At 37.7% G+C, this 24,520-nt stretch overlaps 4 protein-coding genes across 7 annotated transcripts; 2 read left to right on the forward strand and 2 right to left on the reverse strand.

The window, feature by feature from the left end:
* Window positions 1–6,538: 6,538 nt before the first annotated feature.
* LOC117905312 (NDR1/HIN1-like protein 13) lies at window positions 6,539–8,361 on the reverse strand. Its single transcript, XM_034818212.1, has one exon. The coding sequence runs from the start codon at window positions 7,627–7,629 to the stop codon at window positions 6,895–6,897; it is 735 nt and encodes a 244-aa protein (XP_034674103.1). The 5' UTR covers window positions 7,630–8,361; the 3' UTR covers window positions 6,539–6,894.
* Window positions 8,362–9,863: 1,502 nt separating this feature from the next.
* On the forward strand, window positions 9,864–11,205 carry LOC117905311 (F-box protein At1g22220). The gene has a single exon (XM_034818211.1). The coding sequence runs from the start codon at window positions 10,022–10,024 to the stop codon at window positions 10,982–10,984; it is 963 nt and encodes a 320-aa protein (XP_034674102.1). The 5' UTR covers window positions 9,864–10,021; the 3' UTR covers window positions 10,985–11,205.
* Window positions 11,206–13,142: 1,937 nt separating this feature from the next.
* Window positions 13,143–17,268, reverse strand: LOC117907248 (transcription termination factor MTERF8, chloroplastic-like). 4 transcript variants are annotated; one of them, XM_034820721.1, is made up of 2 exons: window positions 13,617–17,268; window positions 13,143–13,417 (listed from the first exon to the last, which is right to left on the reverse strand). In XM_034820721.1, the coding sequence occupies exon 1, from the start codon at window positions 17,045–17,047 to the stop codon at window positions 15,899–15,901; it is 1,149 nt and encodes a 382-aa protein (XP_034676612.1). In that variant the 5' UTR covers window positions 17,048–17,268; the 3' UTR covers window positions 13,143–13,417; window positions 13,617–15,898. The 4 variants fall into 4 exon arrangements, with proteins under 4 accessions (XP_034676612.1, XP_034676615.1, XP_034676614.1 ...); XM_034820724.1 differs by having other exon boundaries at window positions 13,161–13,768; window positions 13,995–17,268; XM_034820723.1 differs by having other exon boundaries at window positions 13,161–13,768; window positions 13,900–17,268.
* Window positions 17,269–20,991: 3,723 nt separating this feature from the next.
* On the forward strand, window positions 20,992–22,551 carry LOC117906239. The gene has a single exon (XM_034819215.1). It carries the CDS (start codon window positions 21,232–21,234, stop codon window positions 22,240–22,242), a length of 1,011 nt encoding a protein of 336 aa, XP_034675106.1. The 5' UTR covers window positions 20,992–21,231; the 3' UTR covers window positions 22,243–22,551.
* The last annotated feature ends 1,969 nt before the right edge of the window (window positions 22,552–24,520 follow it).

Consider the following 24,520-nt stretch of genomic DNA (forward strand, 5'->3'; position numbering starts at 1 on the left):
TTTCCCAGCGCCTAATAGAAATGACTTAATTAACATAAGTTGAATGATTTTACTTATTGTTCTTGAAATAATTCATTAAGAAAAATGAGATAATAACTATATTTAGAAAAATAATTTTCATGTATTAAAAATTATATTTTAATATTTTTATCATTATATTTTTTTTTATAAAAAAATGCTTTTATGAGATAGGGGTTAAAAAATGATCGAAGGGTATTTTTTTTTGGAATTTCGTGTTTTTAATCAAATACGCTTTATTCTTTAGCTGATGGGACATAAAATTATTTCTCTGCAAATTGTCTCCTAATACTTTCTCTTAAGAGTGGTTAGGATTTAGTGAACCTTTGGAGAAATTGATGAAGACAACCCAAAGTTAAATCAAAGACACTTGGGCCCGTGGAAACATGGCCAATTGGCTGGTGTATAAGAAGTCATGTTGTTGTCATAGCAACCACTAATTTTATAAATAATAATTTTTATTTTAAAAAAATGATAATTAAGTTGTCGCTTGATACACTTCCATATATTAATAACTTTTATATATTTTAAAATTTGAGATAATAAAAATTTCAAAATTTGAAAATAATCTTAAAAGATAGTTATCTCATTAAGAGTTTTTATTTTATTTTATATAGATATTCTTTAAAAATAAATAAAAAATAAGAAACGAATCCAAATGCTAAGTTTATAAAAAAGCAATTTAAAACCCAATTCCCAAATTGTAGTCCTTAATTTACTCACCTTTTCTTGTCATCAGCATTCTAGTTTTTCATAATTGTAAGTTTATTTTTTTATTTTTTAATAGTAATCCACAGTTGTAATCAATCCTGTCGTGCTATTGGGAAGTCTTCTAATCATAAAATTGGGAACCTTCTGTGGAAATCCCGTGAAGCCATATTTCCCTCTTGTATGGCAGTAAGACAAGCCTCCTTTAAGGCGGAGTACTGAAACGGATGCAGACCCACGTCATGGTCCTTTACCAGTGGGCCGAATGGAGAGTACTGTCATGTGAATAATTTACCAATTCAAGAAACTAGGAAAGACGCCCGCATTTAATTCTTAAACAACGGGGCTACTTGAAACAAATACAGTTTAGTTTACATTTGAAAGTATCCCCACGTTCTGCTGGCTCACATGCAGTTGGGGGTGCTCCAAGAACATCTGAACCTCATTATCTTTTGCCATCCTTGGTTACCACATTTTTCCTTGCAAATACAGCTACCAGAGAGAGAGAAAAAAGAAAAAGAGATTATTTCCGCATTTCCTAATTATGTCTACGAAGGATATTGGGAAGAAATATTCCCAGGTACTGTGGTAATGTGGTTGAGGACTTGGTAGTTTTCTGTAACACCCAATAAAGGAAAAGACATCAATTCAGTTGTCCCACCACCGTGTCTTCATGCTAGAAATCTACTAAAATATATAGGGCACACATCTAACAGTAGTAAGAGGCTCGGGAGGGTTGAGAGATTTTCCCCCCGTTTTTTTCTGCTAGGGCGGCAACCTTGAAATTCAGTCGCATAGTCACTGAGTGGTTACATACTGATATGATATTGAAACCCAGTTGTAGAGTGGCTCTGTTGTAACTTATTTAAGCTGTAGTGCATAATTCCCTCACTTGGTCTAAATGGGATAGATTTTCTAATATAGTAAAGCTGCATCATGTATGTGTTCCAATAGTACTGAAGCGTGAAGAAAAGTGTCTATGAAGTCTTCACGATGAGAACCTGTCCTACATCATGCAGGGATAAGACAATCAAACTAATCTACAACTGGATTGAAAGAGATGCACATGACATTCATGTCCCTTATCAATGGTCTTATGAAAGATGTAAATCCAACTTTATGAGGGGACCCATTGGAACTTGTATTTAGTTGTGATGGCTTCGAGCGGCTACACATTTATTAGGCTTTCCATTTCACAAGCCAAGTCATTTTTGCCCCACCCTATTCCCCACCTATAATCGGAACTATAAATTTGACACGGGATGGACAGAGATTATCCTCATTCTTTTCCTCCATCATGGAGTAAAATACCTCTAGAGGAAAGTAGGAAGCAACCTTCATCGGAGTATTATTTAATGTGATTTAAGATCAGTGAAAATAAAACAAAGATACATTAGATAGACATGTAAATTGGACACCTTATCCTCTTTGCTTCCAATAAGCAACTTTTATGGAATGGTGACTAAGTCAAGATGTTACTGAAAATAACATATGAGAACTGATCGATGTGTTTGAGGCAAGTAGGCATTCTTACAATGAGAGTCCCATTTTCATATTATTGTTCCCATCTCCCATACATACCATCTATATTCACCCTTGTCTCAGACAAGAGAAAAGATGACAGAGAGAGAAGGAAAGGGAGCAAGCAAGTGAGTTGACCAGATTTTTCGCACTGGTAAAAGCTGACGGACGATGTTTTTAAAACAAGAAGCACATATTGGGTAGTTAATGACCATATATATATAAACAAGAGACCTATACCAGCATAAGATATTAGATTGTAATTGGGTGGAAACAGGGCCATTGTTCACAAGCGGAAGAAGGGAAATACACTATTGGGCACTTGGATTTGAAAGAGCCCCTCAAAAGATGAAAGGAATCTTAAAAATGTTTTCTAAGGGATTCTATTGCTGGTTTAAAATGCTTGTTCTCAGAAGGTTAGGTGGTGAAAGGGAAACCCACTATTAGATAAAGGGAATCCATGGTTGAAGAGGAGTTGGATTCCACTTAAAGTGCTTGATGTGAAGAAGACATGGATTTTAAAATTAGGACACCAACATGCTTCCAAGCCATGAAAATCTCTGCTCTCTCATATGTGTAAAGAAGGGCTCCACTAGATTCAATCCATTATTGGTGCCTTAACCTAAATAAATTAAGCCGTTGAAACCCCAATTATTGGTGGAGAAGGGGCACTTCCCCCAAGACAGGCAACTAAAGCTCACTCGCTAAATCACAACAACAGCTTTCACTCAAACCATTCATGACTTTTGGATCTAAAGGTAAATCTATTAAATCTCCTATAAATTGTGTTTTCAAGGCAATTTAGATATGTTTTTAGTCGAATCCCTCCGGCTGCGAACTACCCATACCTTGGAATAAAATAAAAACAAAAAATATTATTAAACCTTTGATTCAATGCATTATTTAGGACACTTGAGACTTTGCCCATTATCATATACTCTGTATCCATTCATGATAATAATGTTTAGATACATCATAGCCTGAGAACAACCCCTGGTGGCCTTGATATCATAGGTAATTGGGTCCCTAGGTATTTTCATATGGAGGTGACACTTGAAAAAGATTTTTATATGCATGCCACTTGAGGAAAATGGTCCCCACTTAGAGGGTGGAACGCATAATGGTGAGTTTTCTTAGGAATATTGTTATCTTCACAGTGCCATTCTTCATTCCCATGTGAGCCAGACGACCTTGTTAGAGGAAGCAAATGAGCAAAGTGTCAGTATGATAGGCTTGTTGCTTCAATCCATTTCTCTCTATTGATATTATTATCAGCCTCCTCTGACACACGAGATGAATGACCAATCCAACCACAACTATTTTCTTGTCAAATTCAATTTGATTGCTATCCATGAGATAAGATAAATAGATAATGACTGAAATGGGCTGCCATGAAAAATAATGAGGAATCTGGTTGAAACTTTTTGAGTCCCTGAAAAGAGAAGCTTTACTTAAAAATTTGGCATCTTATCTTAGTCTGCATCACACATTCACTCTCTTTTATAGTAGTTTGTTAGAAGACCGTGGCCTTTTTCCAAATCAGCCAACTATATTCTATATTGCCATTAGTCTAGTAATAGCTTCCTTCTTTTAAGTCAGCAGCATTGATATATATAAGAGAGATCTTCCAAAGATTGCTACATATTTGTAATATAGGGAAAGACGGGATCTATCAACTGATAGACTGATAATTTTGTGGTCAAATATACTAGCCTTCATACCACCAAGGTTAATCAAGTGCATTAGCCGTCAATAATTGAAGCATAACCAATTCCTGATGAAAAAGAGATAGCTATCAGCCCAGTACAAACGAAAAATAAGCCTAATCCCAAGTGGATTAGACTTAGGATTTCAGCCTGATCTTAGTCTGAGTTGTGTATGCTTTTAAAATTTGACGGGGGTGGAAGATAGATGTGTACTCAACCAGCATTCACCTCAGCCTAACTAGGAGTGAGACTCGAGCTCAAATCATAACTGCTATGAAATACTCATAGGCCTAGGGTATAAACCGTTTTTCCATCAGGCTTACCTTTTTTACCATAATTCAGCTTGATTATAATCCAACTTATATAGGCATGTAGCCTAGAGCTAAAACTTTTGACCCTGATTTATGTTTTCTTACAATCATTGTTCAAAACATTCCTCAAGGTGGATTGTGAAACTTGAATCGGTATTGTTGGACTACATAGAGAATATTGGGGGGTTGAACTCCCTAGTACCCGTTGAATTTGTGGGAATCAAACTACAATTGAGAGGAGATGGAGAGTTTTTATCATTGTAACCCTTCTATTTTCGTTTGATTAGTAAATTCTTGAGTGATGGTGCATTTCGTATATGTAGAGATCACATTGATGTTAGAATCACTTTATACTCTCTTGTCTTTTTTCTTTATTTCTTCTCGTACATGTGTGGCTAAGTTAATAACTCTTAACCCCCAAATCTCATCTCTCCACATATTTTGAGGAGAATGATTTTTTATTAGGAAGAAGCTAGATCCCATATCTCAAAGATGCACTCTCAAGGCACAGGAGCCTGGTGATATGCCTGCTTAATCTTTGAAATTTTGTTATGGTGTTCTTTATATCATCATTTGATATGTTCAAAGTTTTAATTGACAAATTTGGTGTTATGCCAATTTGAAAATGCCGAAGTCATTTCTAAATCTGAAGAAATTAATATCTCTAATGTGATGTAAGTTTATATCTTATACTTCTATCAATTGGTCAAGGTATCCCCTAGGCTAAAAGAAGAGTCGGACTCTTGAGTTGTTCTTTGAATTATCTAAAACAGAAAAGAAAGCCTCTATAAAACTTTATTTCCATAATCTTGAGATGGTTTACATACACATAGCGTTACCGCGCGGAACAGGGTACATTAACTTCTTCAAATCGAGCTTCTTCCTCCTGGGCATGGTCAGTATCAAGAGAATCTGCAATTCCGACTTTTTATCATATGTTCATTCTTAAATTCCGGATAGTTAGCAAGGAAGAGGGGCTTCAGTTTCATTTCAGCAGCGCCTGGACGTTCTTGTGGAATGGTGAGGGGTATATTGATGATTGTGGACAAGTCAGGATATGTTTCAGTATGTCAAGCAAAACAAATACATTTGGTTGTGTTTGCAAGACGCTCATGCATGCAGTGATATTCCATACAGCGCTGTGTTATTGATCCTGATGCTCATACATAGGGAATTCTCTGTCTGGTCTTTCAGAAAAGAGGATAAAAGGCCTTTTCAGTCACCGTGTAGGGAGGGTTGTTGCTAAGCTTAAAGGTGGAGGATTAAGCCTCCAATCAAGGCAGGAAGAAACATAAAATGTCGAGTGATTTGCCATTACGAACTCATTAACATGCTGAACATTCCTTGTAATGAGACCTAGAGTGTGTTTGGGAGTGATTTTAGAAGCGTTTTTAGTATTTTTAATATTTGAATGATAAAAATTTTAAAGTATTAAAAATATTAAAAGTATTTCTTAAAATCACTATCAAATAGGCAACTAGAATACGTTTGACAGTGATTATAAGAAGTGTTTCTAGCATTTTTAATACTTCAAAGATGAAATTTTCCAAATGTTATAAGGTTAAAAACATTTCCTAAAATCACTATTAAACGTATTCCTAGTCTTCTTAATGTTGCATGATCTTCCTCTAGATAATTGTGAATTGCTAACATTTTATTTGGATATAAATGATTAAAAGAAGAGATGTTGTGTCAAAGCTTTATACTGTAAAAGATAAAAGAAGTTTGATAATAGATAAAAAAGTTTTAAATATGTGATGATTCAGAGGAATTGTAATTACAGAAAATAGAAATTAGAAAAAATTACTCAATCCTATATCATCAAAATTTTATTTGTTTTATTATGAATTTTATTTAATATATATTATATCATTTATCAATTATTAATTTATATTTTTTTTGAGCCTGTGAAGATTTTTAAAAATATTATTATTTATACATTTAATGAAGCTATTAATTTAGTACACTGATTGGAATTGGGACTAGAAGATTTTATTATTTAAAGGGGGTTATTAATTTATTGAATATTCAAGTTTCCCGGTCCTAATTACCAAATTTGGGATTAATCTCTCACATATTCTAAGTTTTATTGCCAGTCACATAATGCCGTATTTGAACCTCTCTTCATGTGATTGATTGCTTTTGGTAGTCACATTGAGGCGTTCAGCCACTCCATTATGATGCAGGAACATTAATTTCAGCATTTCGTACAAATTAGGAGAATTTGGAAAGGAGAAGCGTGAAATTCAATTAGGAGTGGGAGAGAGATTTCAAAAGCACAATATGTATGAAGAAAAATGTTTACAGTGGATGAAAGCAATTAATGTACAACACCTGCAATAAAAAGTAAAGGCAAAGGGATTAAAAAAAAAAAGGGGAGACAAATGTCTCGATGCTAGATTTGAGCCACACGGGTAAATTATAAGATTTCAGGATCAAAAGACAAGATCACAAGTATAAGCTCATTATCATCTCTTCACAATGTCCGGATTTTAGAATGAAAATAAAAAAGTGGAAAAGGACCCAAAAAGGAAAGATTATTATAGAAAACAGGTTCAGATGGGTACAATTACCACCTCCATCGCATGGCTGCCTCTGCAGTCAGCCCACATATTTGTGTAGGGTTGGCTTTAGCTATGACATTCCTGGGATAGGACACGGGTACCCTTTGCCAACGTATCCACTGTTACATTGCATAAAACAGCAAGTCGCTTACCCCTTTTGAACAACCAAACTCTTCGTTTGATGGGATAATCCATTGACAGAGACAGAGAAAGAGAGGTGTGTGCTGTTGAATTTTGGCTTTTGATGCTCCTCTCAATCTCTTTAGGCAATGCACTCTTCGAGCCACTTAGTGGTACAACAAAGACTGTGGAGTCCTTCTGGCCTTGGGAGAAAGTCGGACAATCTCCATCTGCTATTTCATGGTTTTTGAAAGAGAGAGAAGCATGACCACCAGCCTCGTACGTGATGCCAGTATGGGAATTGGGATTTTTTGCTTTTAACGTGATTTTATATTGTGGACGGGAATGGGAGGACTTGGTAACCACGAGATGCTGAATGTGGAATATGGGACTCTTAGGATGAAGAACTCGAGAGGAAACGGCGGCTGCTATGGCAACAATAACGGCAATGATGCAAATGAGGATGCAGAGAATGAAACAGCGAGAACGATATGACTTTTTCTTCTGAGCAGGGGAACGATGGCGTTCTGCAATCAAAGCATTTTCAGGCGGTGGAACGCGGTAGATTTGATCTTTGGGGACTTGGACAACATAAGTGCCCGACCGGAAGATGTTTTGGGAATCGGGGAAGAGGTCAGCATTTCCATGGGCATCGGTAACTGGTGGAACCCGCTCCTCCATGGAGAGATGAGGAGCGGTACTGAGGGGAGGGAGGAGGGTATCGAGTTTGGAGGATTGAGATGGATTGCATGGGAATGGGATGAGCTGGTGCCACACCTCACAATGGGAGGTTGAGAAAAACAGGGTCACAGACAGCTCTGTTTCAACTTTCACGACACAATCTTCCAGTCAATGTCCTCCCTATAATTAGCTTCCTTTTACTTGTTCAACTCAACTGAATTAACTAACCTCCCTCAAGGCCCCAATGCCCCAATCCCCAAGCTAGTTATTTGGGCTGGGCTTCCATACAAGATTTCCACTTCGTATGCTGGCCTCAATCCTTTGGATGTTCTTTCCTGGGAGTTGGATAGGGGGCCCAGGGTTGGGTCCACTTCATCATCTTCAGGACCCAAAAACATTTCAACCCTGAAGCCTAGGCTCCTGCTGTTGCCAATCTCCATAAACCAACAAAATTTGCAGACGTGTTTGTGTTAGAATCACACTAAGGCACTAATAGCTTTTTATCAGCTGGAATCCACAATACATATATGCATATGGTACCAATACCAACAGAACATAGCCAACCTAGCATATGGCCCTTTGGATTAGCTATTCCAATTATCAATTAACTGCACTTCCCAGGTGGATTGGACCTGTAATGCGCAACAGTGACCACAAGATGAGCGGATCACACTGAAATTGGTTCTCTTTGACTTATGGAAGAGAGATTTGGATTGAAATGAAATGTAAAAGAGAAGTAGACGTGAGCTCCAATAAAACAAGATCAATTTAGTATTGGATTTGAACTACACTATGCCAAAGGACTGCTCATGGTTATAGTCAAATATAATCTTTCACTTAAATTAGTTCTTTTGATTTATGGGTTAAAACTTAAAAGGACTTGGATTGAAATGAAACAAAAAGGAGAGGAATGAATGTATTTCAAAATTATCATAATGGGTTCTCAACTCAAATAAAATCAATTTTAAATAAAGTTGGAGGTAGGTTGTTTTAAAAGATTGTTCATGATCTTAGTCTAGGTTGTCTGACACTAGGCTTTTTACATGGATTTCAGTAAAATAGAAGGATGACCAACCTCACAATTTCAATGACGAGTGCTTTTAAGGGTATTCAAAATATAACCAGGATTGGTACAAAGGAGTAAGAACATGTTTTCGCTGCTTTTGACATTAAGGCTTAATACGGTGCAATAGATAAGAAATGAGAAAATTCAACATTTTGAATTGCATGGCAGACGGGAGGCATTTCAAATTTTTAACACCTAAAACTCGAAAGCATCGCATCACAAATTTGAATTGTCGAGAATCAGATTCCGTGGCATAACTTATTCAAGTGAACAGTAAAAGACAGCCCGTGATCAGGCATAAACTACTAATCACAGAAGGGGAAACACACCCATTACAGGGTCTGCCTTGTATTTTCCATGAAACCATGTATAATCAAAGAGCAAGAAGCAGAGTAAAGAAATTGAGTCCTAGAGAAAAGTAGTGAATTTTCTGTTGCAGACGCGGAGCGACCTGTGCTTGGCGTCATGCATGTTTCATGAGACCATGTGGTTACTCCAATTAAAGTTGGGAAAGACAAATTGGCGTTGGGAAGGAAGAAAAAAGAACCGAATTTAAAATGGGGGGCCACAATAATACCTGATGAGGAAATGAGGACAGGCCTACTGTACCAAATATTTGGCTGAAAATCATGTCTGAACCCACGGCCCAGTCGTATCTTCAGGATTTGCCCTATCCTATTTCCTATCGGTGGCTGTCCATCTCATTAAATGGTTTTCCCATTGGCCGTCATTCACCCACAAACCCGTAACATCAAGGCACCAGTCCTTGGCCATGTGATGGATTATGACTAATAATCATGGTCGAACCTTCCAAGCTCTAGCAAATACTCCAATCAGAAAAATTCAAAGGAGAGTGGTGGAATCAGCCCCATTTCAAGTTTTCAACCCATTGTATAGGTCGAAGCTCATTAATGACCTAGTGCTTTAGTTTGTATTCAACTAGGACGCATGAGATGAATAACTAACAAGAAGAAAAGATTTAGGCAGCCATCAACCACAACCACGAGGAGTTCGGGAGCATGCACCATGTCATCATACGAATTCCGAAATGTGATAACTGATTAGAATTTACAGGGTGATTCAAGGGGTATCCAATAAAATTCAAAGCCGGCTGTGGAGGGTGGGCGTGGGTCAACCGTCAAAGCCACTCCCCTCCCCCCCCCCCCCATAAAGCATAATGGGCCTTGAGTCCATTCTCATATCACACTCTGGGCTTTGATTCAATCAAAGCACGGATTGCTGATAGATAGTTGGGAGATTTTGTGCGCTCATCTCACCACCCGATTCACCTCCGCTAGATCCTAGAGCTAGCTACACCGATACAATATGCATCAGATGAGCGAAGACAGCTTCGATCGATTACCAGACCCGCTTATCCTAGTCATCTTCAACTCAGTTGCAGACATCAAAACCCTAATTCGGTGCCGCGCCGTCTCCAAGCGTTTCAACTCGTTGGTTCCTCAGGCAGAGACTCTGGTCTTGAAGGTGGATCGTGTCATCTCCACTGACTCAGATGGTTCCTTTTTCCTCAGCTTCCTTAAATCCATCTTCAGATCGCTGCACCATATCATATCCCCAAAATCACTACCAATCCAACCTCGGCCGCACAACTCCCCGACCCAAATCCTGCGGGGGTTCGACAGGATTAGGAACCTGGAGATTGAGTTACCAGGGGGCGACCTGTGTTTGGAGAAGGGGGCGGTTCTGAAATGGAAGGCGGAGTTCGGAAAGAGGCTGAAGAGTTGCGTCATCATGGGGTACCGCGGGCTGGGAGAGGGGGAAGAGTTGGATTTTGGGGGAGATATGGATGGAGGGTTGAAGGTGAGAGTGGTGTGGACGATAAGTGCGCTGATAGCGGCGTCGGCAAGGCACTACTTGCTGAAGGAGTTGATAAGGGAGCACAGAGAGCTGGAGAGGTTGGTATTGAGGGATAGGGATGGAGAAGGCACGGTGGTGATGGATAGGGAGGCGTTGAGAGAGTGCAGGGATGGGGAGGGGGAGGAGGAACAGGAGGAAGAGGCGGTTGAACCTGGCGAGAGGGATAAGAGTAGAACAAAGGTGCCAGCAGTGCAGATGAGGATGAGACACGAACCGTTGCTGGAGCTCGAGGGGTGTGGAGTTAGAATGGGGGGGGCCACCCTGGTGGTAGTGACACCGATTAAGGATGGGAGGAAGATGGGGACGGAGGAGCCTGGGTTAGTTTGTGATGCGTTTGAAGGGATGTTCGGAGAAGCCGCTAGGACTCTGCTCAAGACTCGGACTTACCTCCTCGAGATGAACTCCTTCTAAGTTAACCCCTACCCCCTCCCACCTCCATATACCACTCTCCATTTTTCTTTTCCATATTTGGTTTTCTATTTTTCTTCTTTTTCATTACTGTAAAATTGGCCCTGCATTTCTGCTATAGGATTATACATTAGACTTGATGATTCCGTGGAGTTGTGTATATATGAAAATTTTTCAAGGTTAATTGAACGGGGAGTGGTTTTTCAATTTCAATTTTCGATAAATATATGTGTGATGAGGAGGCTATGATAACCCCAATCAGCACGTACAGGCCTTTTGTACTTCAATATTCGTCTCTGAAATGATAAAGTCAACCTCTGTAAATGCTTATTTTGTTTGTCCTCCTCCTTATTTTTCAAAGCTTCTTGCAACGCCCATTCGCAAGAATATCAATTTACATAAACTCTCTCACCTTGGGGAAGGTAAAATCTGATTCCATGTTTTTCATATAATTTTTTATTAACTTCTAAACTATATTCATATAATTTTTTTCTTAAAGACTTCAAAAATAATACCACAAAATTCAACGGTCTCAGTTCAAGCAGCCAAGCAAATGAATTAATTTAATGAACCTTTTAACTTCCAAACCAAATTCAGAATTAAATGTAGGCCTTCAGATGAAAGAAAAATTTAGGTCGAAGCAGCCAAGATTGAAGTGAGGGAAGCCGTGAATTACCCAAACTCCAAATTCAGGTACAATCCAAATAAATAAAGGATCCATACTTCTCCCATTCCCATGATGGCCCAGCAGAAGCCTCCAAAACTTCAATCGTTTTGCCTCATCATCATGCCATTTGACACGTGTTGATTTACCATACAGATGGTTCACCTCTTATTTAATAATATCCACTTGATCACAAATCTTTGACATAAGACTCGACTATTCAAGATGGTAACCTACAATGAAAGCACCATCGACATGGTCAACCAAATGAGATCCCCCTGTCGGCCAGAGTAACAAAGGTGAAAATCCATATGAAGAGCCACATTCAACTAAAAAATTACCAATGGATCCATGCATGTAACAATGAGACATCTGCACAGGCCCTGCCCTTTTAATTGATCACCCACAAATTTTCTTACCATGATCCATATATGGTCATTTATTGTATCAGTCTCCGTGTGTTTTTAATATTTTTTTTAATTAAAATAGAAAAATAAAATTAATTAAGCATGAAGCGTGACTGAGAAAGTATAATTTGGTTAAACTAGTATATATTAGATACGCATACCTATATGCATGTGTGTTTTTAGTGATTTTTTTAATTAAAATTGATAAATAAAATCAATTGCAAGTTGTGGGTAAGTAATAAATATAAGTAACGATCTTGTAAAGTATAATATGGTTAAAATCACCAAGTAGAATGTTTTGGAAATTAAATAAAATTTACTACAAAATTTTTCAAATATTTAATTTTACATGTCACACTCTAGGTTGACAAGTCAGTTTTGGCTCAAATTGACTTATTGGCTAGGAATGGAAATAAAAATAGCTTCTTTGAAAAGTTGTTGCGAGATCAATTGAACCCAAAGTTCTAGAAGCCCCTAACCCACAAAGTCAGGAGAAATAAAGGGTAAATTACCCCTCCCCAAGTCTTTGTGGAAAATTCCCAGAAGCCAGGAAGAAATGCATTCTTGCCTTTTCTCCAACTATGCACGCTGATTGGTGTCCTCACTGAGAAAAAGCTGCATGGACGACTGAATTCAGTTCTGGAAGGAGAGGGTTGATAAAAACTTTCGACAATCTCTTGATAACAATGACGAATCATAAGACATTTTATGTTGTTGTGACAACAAGATCTTGGGTGGTTGAAGAGCATGAAAATGAGCCACATTTAATATCCTAGCATCAGGCCATGCTTGCAAATGAAGGACGGGATTCACCACCACAGACTAGCTTGAGCCAACAAGTTAATGCAAGGTTGAATAAGGGAATAAACATTCATCACACAAGGTCACAAGGTCAAGTTAGACAAGAAACCTAAAGCATTCAGGAAACGGATTCACAGGAAAAATCACTTTTGAAGCCATTTAGGACAATCGGATGACACCCAATTAGAACATGGAGCATTTCGTGAAAATTCAGATTCACTGATCTCATCTTCTACAGGTGCCACTTAGATTGATTCTTTCTGAAAGTGTTCTGGTGCAAACATATAAGGATAACAATAGCAGTATGTAGGGTTTTCATATTATTGTATTGCATCAACGATGATAGATATTTCTATAGCAATTTATTTTTGGACCTCAAACTGAAGAAAGAACTAGTCTGACAACGCAAAATAAACATCACCATGTAAAAAAGGATAACTAATTCTACAAAAAGAAATAACAAACCAGTACCACTAGTACTCCTCTCCCTGCTGCCACTGCTGCCATGCAATCCTCATTTGCTGATTTCCTGTTTCAGATTTATTGTGACCATATAGTTTCATCCTGTCAATAACAAGTCAACAAATGCAACCCACAGGAAACATTAGCAAAGATAATTACTGTCATTCAGTCATCAACAACACATGGTAATTTTAACAAAGGTCGATGTTGTTATTGGTAACCCACAAACAACATTAGCAACATTCAGAACTTTAGAGAGTTAGATGCAGAAAGTCATCCACTTGTCTGGGTAGAAAATTACAGCATCTGGCCATGATTCACCGATCTGGCACACATTGATTGTTGCTTGTGCCCATTACTTAATAGAGGAGCGTGTGAGAAGTCAATTTGAAGACAGATAAGCTGCCGCAGACATCCTAAAGTGCAGGATAATTTGATACTGCTACATATGCCCTGGGACAAATTAGATCTTAAGCTGAAAAGAACTGGCAGCAATCATTTAATGGGAACAAGATCAACAGAATGAAAAGCAAACAGGATGGTGTATGCCAGGACAAAGAAAAGGTTTGTTGCTCTGTACCCACAATTAAAATCAACTCAGTTCAGGTAATCTAAGAAGCTTGATTAACAGGTTGGCTCTTTGCAAATTTATCAGACTATTGAACCAGTGATTCCTTACAGCATTTTCACCAATTTCGTAAGTAATCTGTTGTCAGATCCTGTCTTAAGATTGTAACAGAAAGTTCCAAAAGGTTTTTCTTCTTTTTCCCTTTTGTTTGTTTGTGTTGTTCCAAGCAGCCAGATTTGTTGTCTTTGTGGTTTTCTTTTCTTCTTCTTCTTCTTCTTCTTCTTCTTCTTTTTCTTTTTTCTGTAAGTAGAAAGCATCACACACTTACCTGTAGAATTGTATCAAATGTACAATGGAAGTTTGGAGTAAATGATAAAAAGGCTATTAGATATACAACAATGTTGCTCCCTAGGGAAAAAGGCTATTTACAAATGATCTTGGAATGAATGTGTAAGGTCAAAAAATGGTCAAGGCCCGAGATAGGTGTGTTGTGTGGGATGGGTCTCGCCCCACTGTGTACCCCAGATGGTTAAGTTCTAAAATGAGTGCAAATGAGTATGACATCGAACCACACAAAGAGGACTAACTTGACCCCACTAACAACCAATTGGTTTTAAGATGAGATGGTTAAGTCCTTAATTCTAATAACTGGTCTTAGAGCTAGGTCATAGGTTCAAGCCACAGGAGCCCCCTATTAGGGGAAGGAATTGTTAGGTATGCAACAATGCCCCTCCCTAGGAGAAAATGACCATTGATGTGTGAGGCCAGAGATGGTTTGACCTGGGAGGGGACTCAAGATGGGTGTGTTGTCATCCCCACTTGGGTTATGTGGAATGGGTTGTGCTCAAGTCCCCAACCCTAGATGATGGGTGATGCATAAGGCCAGAGCTGATTCGACCCAGGTGGGAACTCAAGATGAGAGTATTGTCATCCCCACTTGGGTTATGTGGAATGGGTTATGCCCAAGCCCCAAACCCAAGATCATGGGTGTGTTGTCATCCCCTCTGGATGCATTGCATATTTGCTAGGAAATGACAATCTAGAAGCAAGAAAGTTGCATGCACCTCACAATATTTGATGCTTCAGAGACAAAATACACTTGAAATTTATCAACTATAATACACATGCATGCACATTCTTTTAAGCCCAAGATGAATGTATGCACATTCTTTTATGCCCCAAGATGAGTGTGAATGAATTACACATTTTACGATATTACATATCTGCTAGTAGATGACAAGTTAGAAACAAGAAAGTTGCATACACCTCAAAATACTTGGTGTTTGTGAAACAAAATACACTAGAAATTTATTTACTATAATACACATATATACACAATCTTTTTGTTTTTTATAAGTAAACAAGATATGCATTAGAAAAAGGCTAAAAGCCACAGAGCATACAGGGAGTATACAAGGCGGCTAAAGCCTCAAAAAAGAGCTACAAGACCAAAAAAAGACTACCTCCCCTTAAGTGGATGCTACCCACTCCAAAAAGCCTATAAGGGAGAGAGACTCCTCGCCTAAATACACTTTGGCCCAGCTCCATAAGTTACAAACAAATAAGAGGAAAAAAGGCTGCAAGGGAAAACACGATTTTTCTGGCACGATATTGCCAGTGCATACCAACATGCTACTTGATATGGTTAATCAAAATGTTGCCTCAAATCAAACAAGATATAGCAATTAAAAAATATGTTCTAACTCAATAAGTATGATGCAGTAACATGAAGATTTAATAGTTTTCTCCCTGTTAATACCAAGGATACAAAATAACTAATATGAAGATTTAGTGCAAGAAGAGTTCCTAAGCACTAGTGCAAATGTAAATATTTTGTGCAAATAGAGTAACTAACACCTGCCATCACCTCCATCTTCTCTTCGCTTCTTTTCCCATACCATCTGTTAAAGAGCAGTTCCCAGAATGCAGAACTCCAACAGAAGTCAAGATGGTATTGAGATCTATTTATCAGCATGGTTTTCATATGAGAGTCTCAATAACAGCAGTTTTGATGTCTATGAACCTTCTTTAACCATGTATAAATCCCCAACTTCATTTGAATAAGGAAGCACGTACTTTCCAATGAACTGTTTATTAGATATCTTGCAAATGGTGGTCACGCTAGGCCTTTTTGGAAGCAAATTCTTACCTTGCAAAAACTCCAAGACCCGAAAACGGGGTTTGAGCCTTTTCTCAATGCTGAAAATAAGCAATTCTGCATGGTTAACCAAATAAGACATATCAGAATTCCCTACAGTAAGCAGAAATCTGGTTCCCTCTATAATTTTCCTCTCAGATAGTGCAAAAACCTGAGGCGCCTTCCTAAACGATGTTACAATTTCATTTTCTGAAAATCCCAGACTCCGGAAAAGTTTCAATTTCAGTTCCCAATTCTCTAGTGTCATTGAACTCAAATTTCGAATTGCATGAAGATACATCTTAGACTTTCTATCACACCCCATTTCATCAACCCTCCTCACAGAATCTTTAATACTCTCCGGCTTATGCAGCAAAAATCTCGGGAAGCTAAATACAACTTTCTTTATCTGTGACGTGCTGATTCCACAACTCTTCATGAATTCAATATTAGGTTTCAAGGTCTTCCCTAAATCATGTTTCAGAAACCGCGCACAAATCTTCAAAACCTTAGAGACATCCGAGTTCGAACCCATAACACTCTGCAATGCTACAATTGATGGCATCAAGCCATTATTAGCACTCCTATTTAGGATCCACGGGTCTTGCGATATAATATAAGCAATGTCGGTGGGCGTACAGCCCAAATCCTGGAAAATCTTGATTTTGGGTTTGATGGTCTTGTCAAGGTTGGCAGAGAGAACACGGGGGACTCGTTTGACTGTTTTCTCGAGATGGGTCTGGGAAAAACCGCTTTCCTTGAGGAATGCTAGTATGGAATCGGACTTCTCGGGTTTTTTCAAATATGTTATCACAGAAGCGGCCGTTAGAGCGGTTTCTTGGGAGAACTGGTGCCGCTTGATCAAGTAATCGGCAGTAGAGACGGGGATAGCTGGTTTCTTTTTTTGGGGTCCGGAGGAGGAGAAGAAGAGGAGAGAGAGGGAGCAGGAGAAGTGAGGTTTGTGGAGGTGGTGTTGAGAGCTTTTGAGATAGAGCGAGATGAGGCTTTTGCAGATATATAGAGTCATTTGATAGCATCAATTACATTTACATGGAGTAAAGAGAATGGAGACGAGTGCTTGCCTGCGATTGTAATACGAGAAACAGAGCATCCCTTGAATACTATCACATATGATATTTCCCCAACCTCTGCTTCCTGCCGAGCTCTTCACCGTCAACCATAACCCTAAACCTGCTTTCAAGGTTTAGGGTTTTGGTATGAACGAATACTGGCCCTGTTCCAGTAAAAGGCAATTTTGATATTTCTACCACTCTTTCGAAGAACCAATTGTTAGAAATTTAGAATATAATGATATGAAATTTAATTTTTTTATATAAAAAATAATAATAATAATAATACAAATTATATTTTAAATTTAATATTTGAATTAAAATGATTTAAAAAAAAAATTAAGGTCATAACTTGGACCGATTAGTTGAATTGATAACTCATCAGAACTCAACCTGAATTAAGAAATAAAAGATAATTTTGATATTTCTACCACTCTTTCCAAAAACCAATTGTAAAAAATGATGTTTACTAAAATAATTTTAGGCTTACGGGTAATATAAGAAAATACTTATTAGAAATTTAGAATATAATGATATGAAATTTAATTATTTTATATATAAAAAAATTAATACAAATTATATTTAAATTAAAATATATGTATATATTTTTAAATTAGGTCTGTAACTTGGATTGATTAATTGAATTGATAAATAATCTGAATTCAATCCGAATTAAGAAATAATCAACTTGAGTTCAACCTGACTCGAATTTTAACATGATGTATTTAATTCAAATCTAGTTCAACCTCATTTTTTTTAAGTTTTTTAAGCTTGAGTTGAATTTAGGTTGTTCAAGTTAGATTCGAATTAATTTACTTGAACTTAAGTTAGTCAAATTAAATTTGGGTTGATATAATTCAAAATTCATATATAATATTTTTTAAAAAACTTTTTTTAATGTATTTATATGAAAATTTAAATAGTAAACAGAATAAAATTTTAAGATAGCAATAAGAGAATAAATATAAATTTATATATATATTTGTAAAAAATGAAAAATATATGATGCAACATAATTTGATTTTTTCATTAAAAATACAAAAAGAAAATAAATATTATTATACAAGATAATATGTATTATAAATATTATAAAAGATGTTGAAAAAATTTAATACAAACTCAATCCAAGTATTGAAAATGATTATACAAAGCTCACCCAAAACGTAAAGTTAGGTTTGGATTGAATCAGGGTGAATTGGTCCAAGTTTCACCCCTATTAAAAATAACTTTCTCCATTTGAAAATATTTTTACAATGGTCCTATTTTAAAAACTATTCTCCACAAAAGTTGTGTTTTTTTCCGAGCTTTCCTAATAAAAGTGTAAAATTCTTAAAATATAGTTTTTAAAAACTGTTTGGTAAGATTTTTTAAAACAAGGAAACTTGGAAGGTTTTTAAACTTTCTTTATGTATTTTTAAATACTTTCCAAAAATATTTTTTTATTTATTATATTTAAAAAATAACTGAAAATAATTAAAATATATTATAAAAAACATAACAACTTTCAATAACCTCTTTTATCAAAAGTAAAACATTGTTATTGAGAGCTCCAACATGGCCATACCTTCTATTTTCGTAGGGGAGCTAGGCATATAATTCCCAAAGCGTTACATGATTAAAGGCATATCCTTAAACACTTCAAAACTGGTACCCTTTCCTAACTGATTAGTTCAACAATTCTACACATGGATTATTTGGTAGGCAATCACTGGCATCCTTTCTTAACTGATTAGTTCAACAATTCTACCCATGATTATTTGGTAGGCAATCATCACTAGCAATACTAAAATATCAAGGTTTATTAATCCATTTTGCCTTCGAATTAAAGTGGAAGCATGATCCTTTATGATATCACATCTTATCATTTGTGGGCTCAAATCTTTGTTCATTTTGTCATAATATTCAATCTACCCTCCCCATAACCCCCTTTGAAAGCTTAGAAGCTTGTTGGGCTTTGGCCCAGTTGGGCAGGGAGGAAAAGAAAGTACTATAGATCATAAAAAAAAAAAAATTGATATGCTAATTGCTAACAAGAGTAGACATCATAGAAATCCATATCACATATATGATAAAGAAAAAGATGAGTGATCGGATTTAGCATCTCACTCGGGGGTAATCATGTGTTAACAATGGGGTGCATTATGAAAGGTCACCTAATTGTTCCATCTTTTTCATCATAGGCCTTAGGCATTTTTAGTTTAAAAGGACTCGATGGAATAAAGATTAGCCCACAAAAAGAAGGAATTAAACTTTGTCTTCAAAGGGGGGTCTCCAATCTAATTATTTAACCCTTTAGCAATGATTCCAACATTAAGACGGGAGATTGAACTCCTTATATTGAAAGGAAACTTCAACTTTATTTGTACACCAACTAGATGTCTACGTTACATGACCTATGCATGATGATATACATAATTCAATTCCCTACACTTGATGCCGGAGTGCTGTGAATTTCACATCGAATCAACTATAACATGACGGTTGGTGTGGTTGTGTTCGCAAACTCTTCGAGTCATTGAAAGATAGGCCCCAGGGGAAATTAAGAAAAAATCAGAGTAGGCAGGGCATGCTACTCATGATAGGAAGGAATCTAACTGGGTCTTCTTCACATCATCTACTCACCTCCCATCCACATATCTTTTTCAGAACTCAACCCCCCACAGCCCCACTTCCAACCATCTTCTCCCCACCCCTACATTTCTCTTAAGATATATAAATTTTCATAATAGGGACATGCACCATTGCAATGCTTTTACGTTTTATAATTGTATTTTATCCAACTTTAAGCCTTGGCTTCCTCGGCCCGCATGCTTTATCAACCTTTTCCTAAAGATCAACAATAAAAGTGAAGACCAAGCAAGTGAAGCAACCATATAAAATTCCCTTTTTGTCACTCCTCAGCAAGATTGCCTTACCAATGTCTTGGCTGCCGTGTAAAAAAGGCTATGACCCTCTGTGACATGCACTAGTCATGCCAACTCCTACTGAAGGCCTACTTAGCTGTTAGTTTAGGTGTTTCAATGGGCTAAAGCACTACACCCTACTGAGAAGACACCAAAATTATGTACAGTCTACACTAAATTATGAAATCTTGACCAAGTAAAACCATTTTAGTGAATTAGTAATTCACAAGTTTGATAATAATAATAATGACAATAACAAATTTGTTTTTATTGTTTGTGCCATCATGAGTTTTTCTGTTATGTATCATTGGAATAATAGAAAGTGTAAATCACAAGAACGAGGATAAGCTCAACCCACCTCATAGAAGGTTCGTATCAACAAAATTAAAGCAACGAAGTATGATCCCAACGCAAGGTGAGTGGTGAGGGGCCAGCGTCTCATGTTCTCAAGTGCATTTCCCCCCCTTCATTATGGCATCCTCGCTTTTATAAATTCTTTTCTCAAACTTTCGGTGTTCCTTTTCTCTTCATGTGAAAAATTCCATTTATTAGCTCTGGCTTATAGATCAATATTCATCCCCTCTCAAATTACATAACTATAAGCAGTGCTAATGTGCTATGCTAGTTTCAGAATTTGTTCAGCCCAAATATGAATATTCAGCCCGATATTGATATTAAAATGACAACATTGTACTAGGGAACGGGCCAATTTCTTGTCTTCCTCTTATTTTATGGCTAGCACATGAGGGCTGGTTTGGTATTTGTCTACAAAAGGAATATGTGGCCATTGGTAATAGGGCATGAATCATGGGCAAGACTGGCATGGGCTCACAACTTACAAGTTGGGGGCATGATTGGATCATGAACAAGGCTCGTGGGCTGTGAGTTCTCCCTTTTCTTTTTTTTTTTTTCTGTTTCTTTATTCAATTTGTTTTGCTGGGCATTGGCAAAAAGTAAAGGCCAAGAAAGAAGCTCCCTAGTCCCTTGTGACCCCATTTCAAAGAGAGCAAAAAGGAGGGCGAGAAAAATAAATTAACAAACAGGTAGTAAAGAGAAAACGCATAAAAAAAGGGGGCAAAAGGAAAGGAAAGCTGTCAAGGCCTCCCTCTTCCTTTCTTTTAAAAAACCATTCAATACACTACTCCTAACACCCAAAACCATACAGTTGAGCAAGTGCAAGATCTGAAGGGCAAGAAATAAAGCACAGAATAGAAGAAGTTAGGAGAAGAAGAGAAAAGATGAAGGGAAGAGAAGGGAAAGCAGCTCCTTCAGCTGATCTATTGGTATGTTTTCCATCTAGAGCCCATCTAACGCTAATGCCCAAGCCCATATGCAGTCCAGCTAGGCCTTCGGAACCAAGCAAGCGCCACCAGCACCAGCACCAGCACCAGCACCACCAGCACCACCATAACCACCCCCACCACCTCAAGAAATCTAGCACCAGAAATGGTGGCCAAGCCAGCCCACTCTTATGGGCCAAAACCAAGCCAATGGGCACGGAAATCTCCGAACCAACGTCTCCCAAAGTCACCTGCGCTGGCCAGATCAAGGTCAGGCACAAAACCAGTTCCTGCAAGAATTGGCAATCAGTCATGGAGGAGATTGAGAGGATTCACAACAACAAAAAGCACAAGAAGAGGCCCACTTGGGTTGAAGCGCTAGGGTTTAAGAAAGAAATCATGCAGTTCTTGACATGCTTGCGAAGCATAAGATTCGATTTTCGGTGCTTCGGGTCTTTTCCTGAATCGGGAAACACTTCTGATGATGAAGAAGAAGATGGAGATCAATATCAACATAACCAAGTGGGTGTAGAGGAGAGTGATGATAATGAAACTTCAAGAACTATCTTTTCCAAATGGTTTATGGTGTTGCAAGAAAATCAGAGCTGTGGCTCCAATAAAGAAGAAATAAAAGAGAAAAGCAAGTCATACGGTGAAGAATCTGCGGTTGCACCTTCAGTTCCTCCTCCAAATGCTCTCTTACTAATGCGTTGTAGGTCTGCCCCCTCAAAAAGCTGGTTAGAAGAGAAAGACAAAGAAAAGGAAAAAGAAGAAGAGGAAGAAGAAGATCAAGAAGCAAAGAAAGCAATGTTAATTATGGAGGAAGAGAATAAAAAGAAGAAAGAAAATCTGGTGGTGATGAAATATAACAATGATTTCTACAAATTTTCTTCCGACATTGCAAAGGAGACTTGGGTCGTTGGTGGAGCCAGAGATCCATTATCAAGAAGTCGAAGTTGGAAAAGATGACGATCACGGTGACTACTGTTTTTCCCTTCCTCCCCATTTTCTTCTTCTAAATTTCCTTCAAACATTTATTTTCTGTAATTTGATTTTTAATTTTCCCCCACTTGTCGTTTCTTGTGTGGCAAATCCAAATGAGATGGCCATCTTTAGTTTACTTATTTTATCTGTTCCAAGATTTGAATTATGTATTAAATATGTACAGCTTTTTTTCCCTTCGATTGGGAAAAAAAGATTTTGCTGCCATGTACATTTTGTGATGTAGTTTTCAATCCATAATCTTATTGTGTGAAGGACAAAATACGTTGCTTAGAATTCTCTTTTGGCGTTCATAATGGTCCTTTGAATTTTATTCTCCTTCGCTTGATTACATTATTGCTATATGTTGTGATCTTTTTGGGGACTTAGCTAGATTACATCCATCATTTACATTAACCAAAAAAAAAAAAAAGACGATAACCGACGAATTTGAAGGATGGAACCAGATCGAGAAGAGAGGAGTGCGCACATGTGCCAGTCACAGATTCCGGATCCCCCTTGAGTTTGGACCGTTTTCATAAAAAATATTTTGTTGTTTCACATCACACTCAGGCCCTTTTGGAATAATGGAAAGAACAGCACGTGCATTTTATTTTAGGTGGATATGAAATTTACGTTGATTTATAGAATTGCAAGATGCATATATTTATAGAAGATTAAAAATATGGAGTTTTTGAGTTGTGTGTGTCTTATAGGCCATGTTTTTATCAGCAGGGGCATCGGGTCACCACTGAGATGTTATTGCTGGAGGTGGGCATCCAATTCCATGTACTAAATGAAAAGTTTGTTTTGTGGTGGAAACAACAAAGCAGCTCCACGAACAATATCCTTGAATGGTTATTCAGATCTTAAAAAGTGTCCTCTCTTCCTTCTTGCCGCCGGGGAAGAATCTTGCTTCTAGGTTCGATACTTTTTTACCAACAGCCAGATCTTTACCCTCCCTTCAGTCAAATTTGTTCTGGTTTTTTTTTTTTTTTTTCCCATTTGGATTGTTTTGCTTTTCCCCTTTAGTTTTCCCCACCTTTCTAGATGAAAGAATCCATAAGGAAAGAATTTTTGGTGCACTAATCACGGTTGATAATTATGTCTTCTATTAGTCCGACAATTTGATTAGACCTCGCTCACTGGCTTAATTATATTCTTCGCTCTGGTTTGGAACATTTGAAATATATGTGTATCCCAAAAAGAGGAGAAAAAGAATGGAATATTTATGGGATGGTTGGGACTTTAGGGTGATCAAAGTATCAGATCACTTCCAGAGCAGAGTGTTTGTCACATTGAGTTGTGTCCATCACGTAGAGGATGGGAAAAATGATGTATTGCTGACCAATGTAAGAAGTTCTAATATGGGGTTTTGATGGGCTTGAGACCATTTTCACAAGATACAAGGCTGGTGCCTATATGTGATTCCTATCTGACACAGAATATTAATCCAGTTTTAAACATGGCCTCTGCTTCATGCAAAAATAGTGACTGGTTCATCCGGGTTCATCTCAGATTAGCCCAACAGAGTTTGCGAATGCGGGCCAACAAACCCATTAACTGGACTGAGACATGTGCCACACAAGGTGAAAGATCCTAGTGGGGGAAAGCTCAGCGTTAACAGAGGCAAGGCCAGTGTTGTGTTTCCAGTTGCTTGTAGCACATCCAGTAAAGTGATTGATTTGTGATGATATTTTGAACACTGGTTCGATCCTCTCTGTGTAAAACGGTTGAGCTCGAAGTGGAAATTTCATCAGCCAAAAATGTGGCATCCCATAGGTGGAACGGCAGTGATCCGGTTTCAGTCTCCTAAACATGCAACAAACTGAACTCATCATGGATTCATAAAAACAGGGATAAGCAAACATTGAGCCCCAGCCCATCTGGTGTTGGACTAAAGAAAAAATGGGATTTCAGCTGGGCTAGTTCACAACCACAACAGCAACATTGATGAAAAGAAACCGATCTATGGTCCACCATGTTGCCTTGCTTGTTGGAAAGTACCTTTTCTGGCTCCCAAGCAGGAGGTTTGGGGACCTTCCTGATCCAACTGTCATTGGTAATGGCCCTTTGTCAAGGAGGTGTGTCTGGATATAACTTGGGCCTATACCAGGCCTCATTAAGCAAAAGGAGGACGCTAGCATCACCTCCATGTATGAGAACTTGCTCTAATAAACTCCCATTGGTGGTGGGTTGTGGGTTGTGGGTTATGAGTTATTATTATTATTAAGCAAGGAAAGAGGACGAGGTGCATGCAAAGGTA

Source organism: Vitis riparia, chromosome 18, assembly GCF_004353265.1.
Source record: "Vitis riparia cultivar Riparia Gloire de Montpellier isolate 1030 chromosome 18, EGFV_Vit.rip_1.0, whole genome shotgun sequence".
Classification (NCBI taxonomy): domain Eukaryota; kingdom Viridiplantae; phylum Streptophyta; class Magnoliopsida; order Vitales; family Vitaceae; genus Vitis; species Vitis riparia.

Bases quoted from the DNA above. Each gene is read 5' to 3' on its own strand.
- LOC117905312 (XM_034818212.1), bottom strand. From the start codon at position 7,629: ATGGAGGAGCGGGTTCCACCAGTTACCGATGCCCATGGAAATGCTGAC.
- LOC117905311 (XM_034818211.1), top strand. From the start codon at position 10,022: ATGCATCAGATGAGCGAAGACAGCTTCGATCGATTACCAGACCCGCTT.
- LOC117907248 (XM_034820721.1), bottom strand. From the start codon at position 17,047: ATGACTCTATATATCTGCAAAAGCCTCATCTCGCTCTATCTCAAAAGC.
- LOC117906239 (XM_034819215.1), top strand. From the start codon at position 21,232: ATGAAGGGAAGAGAAGGGAAAGCAGCTCCTTCAGCTGATCTATTGGTA.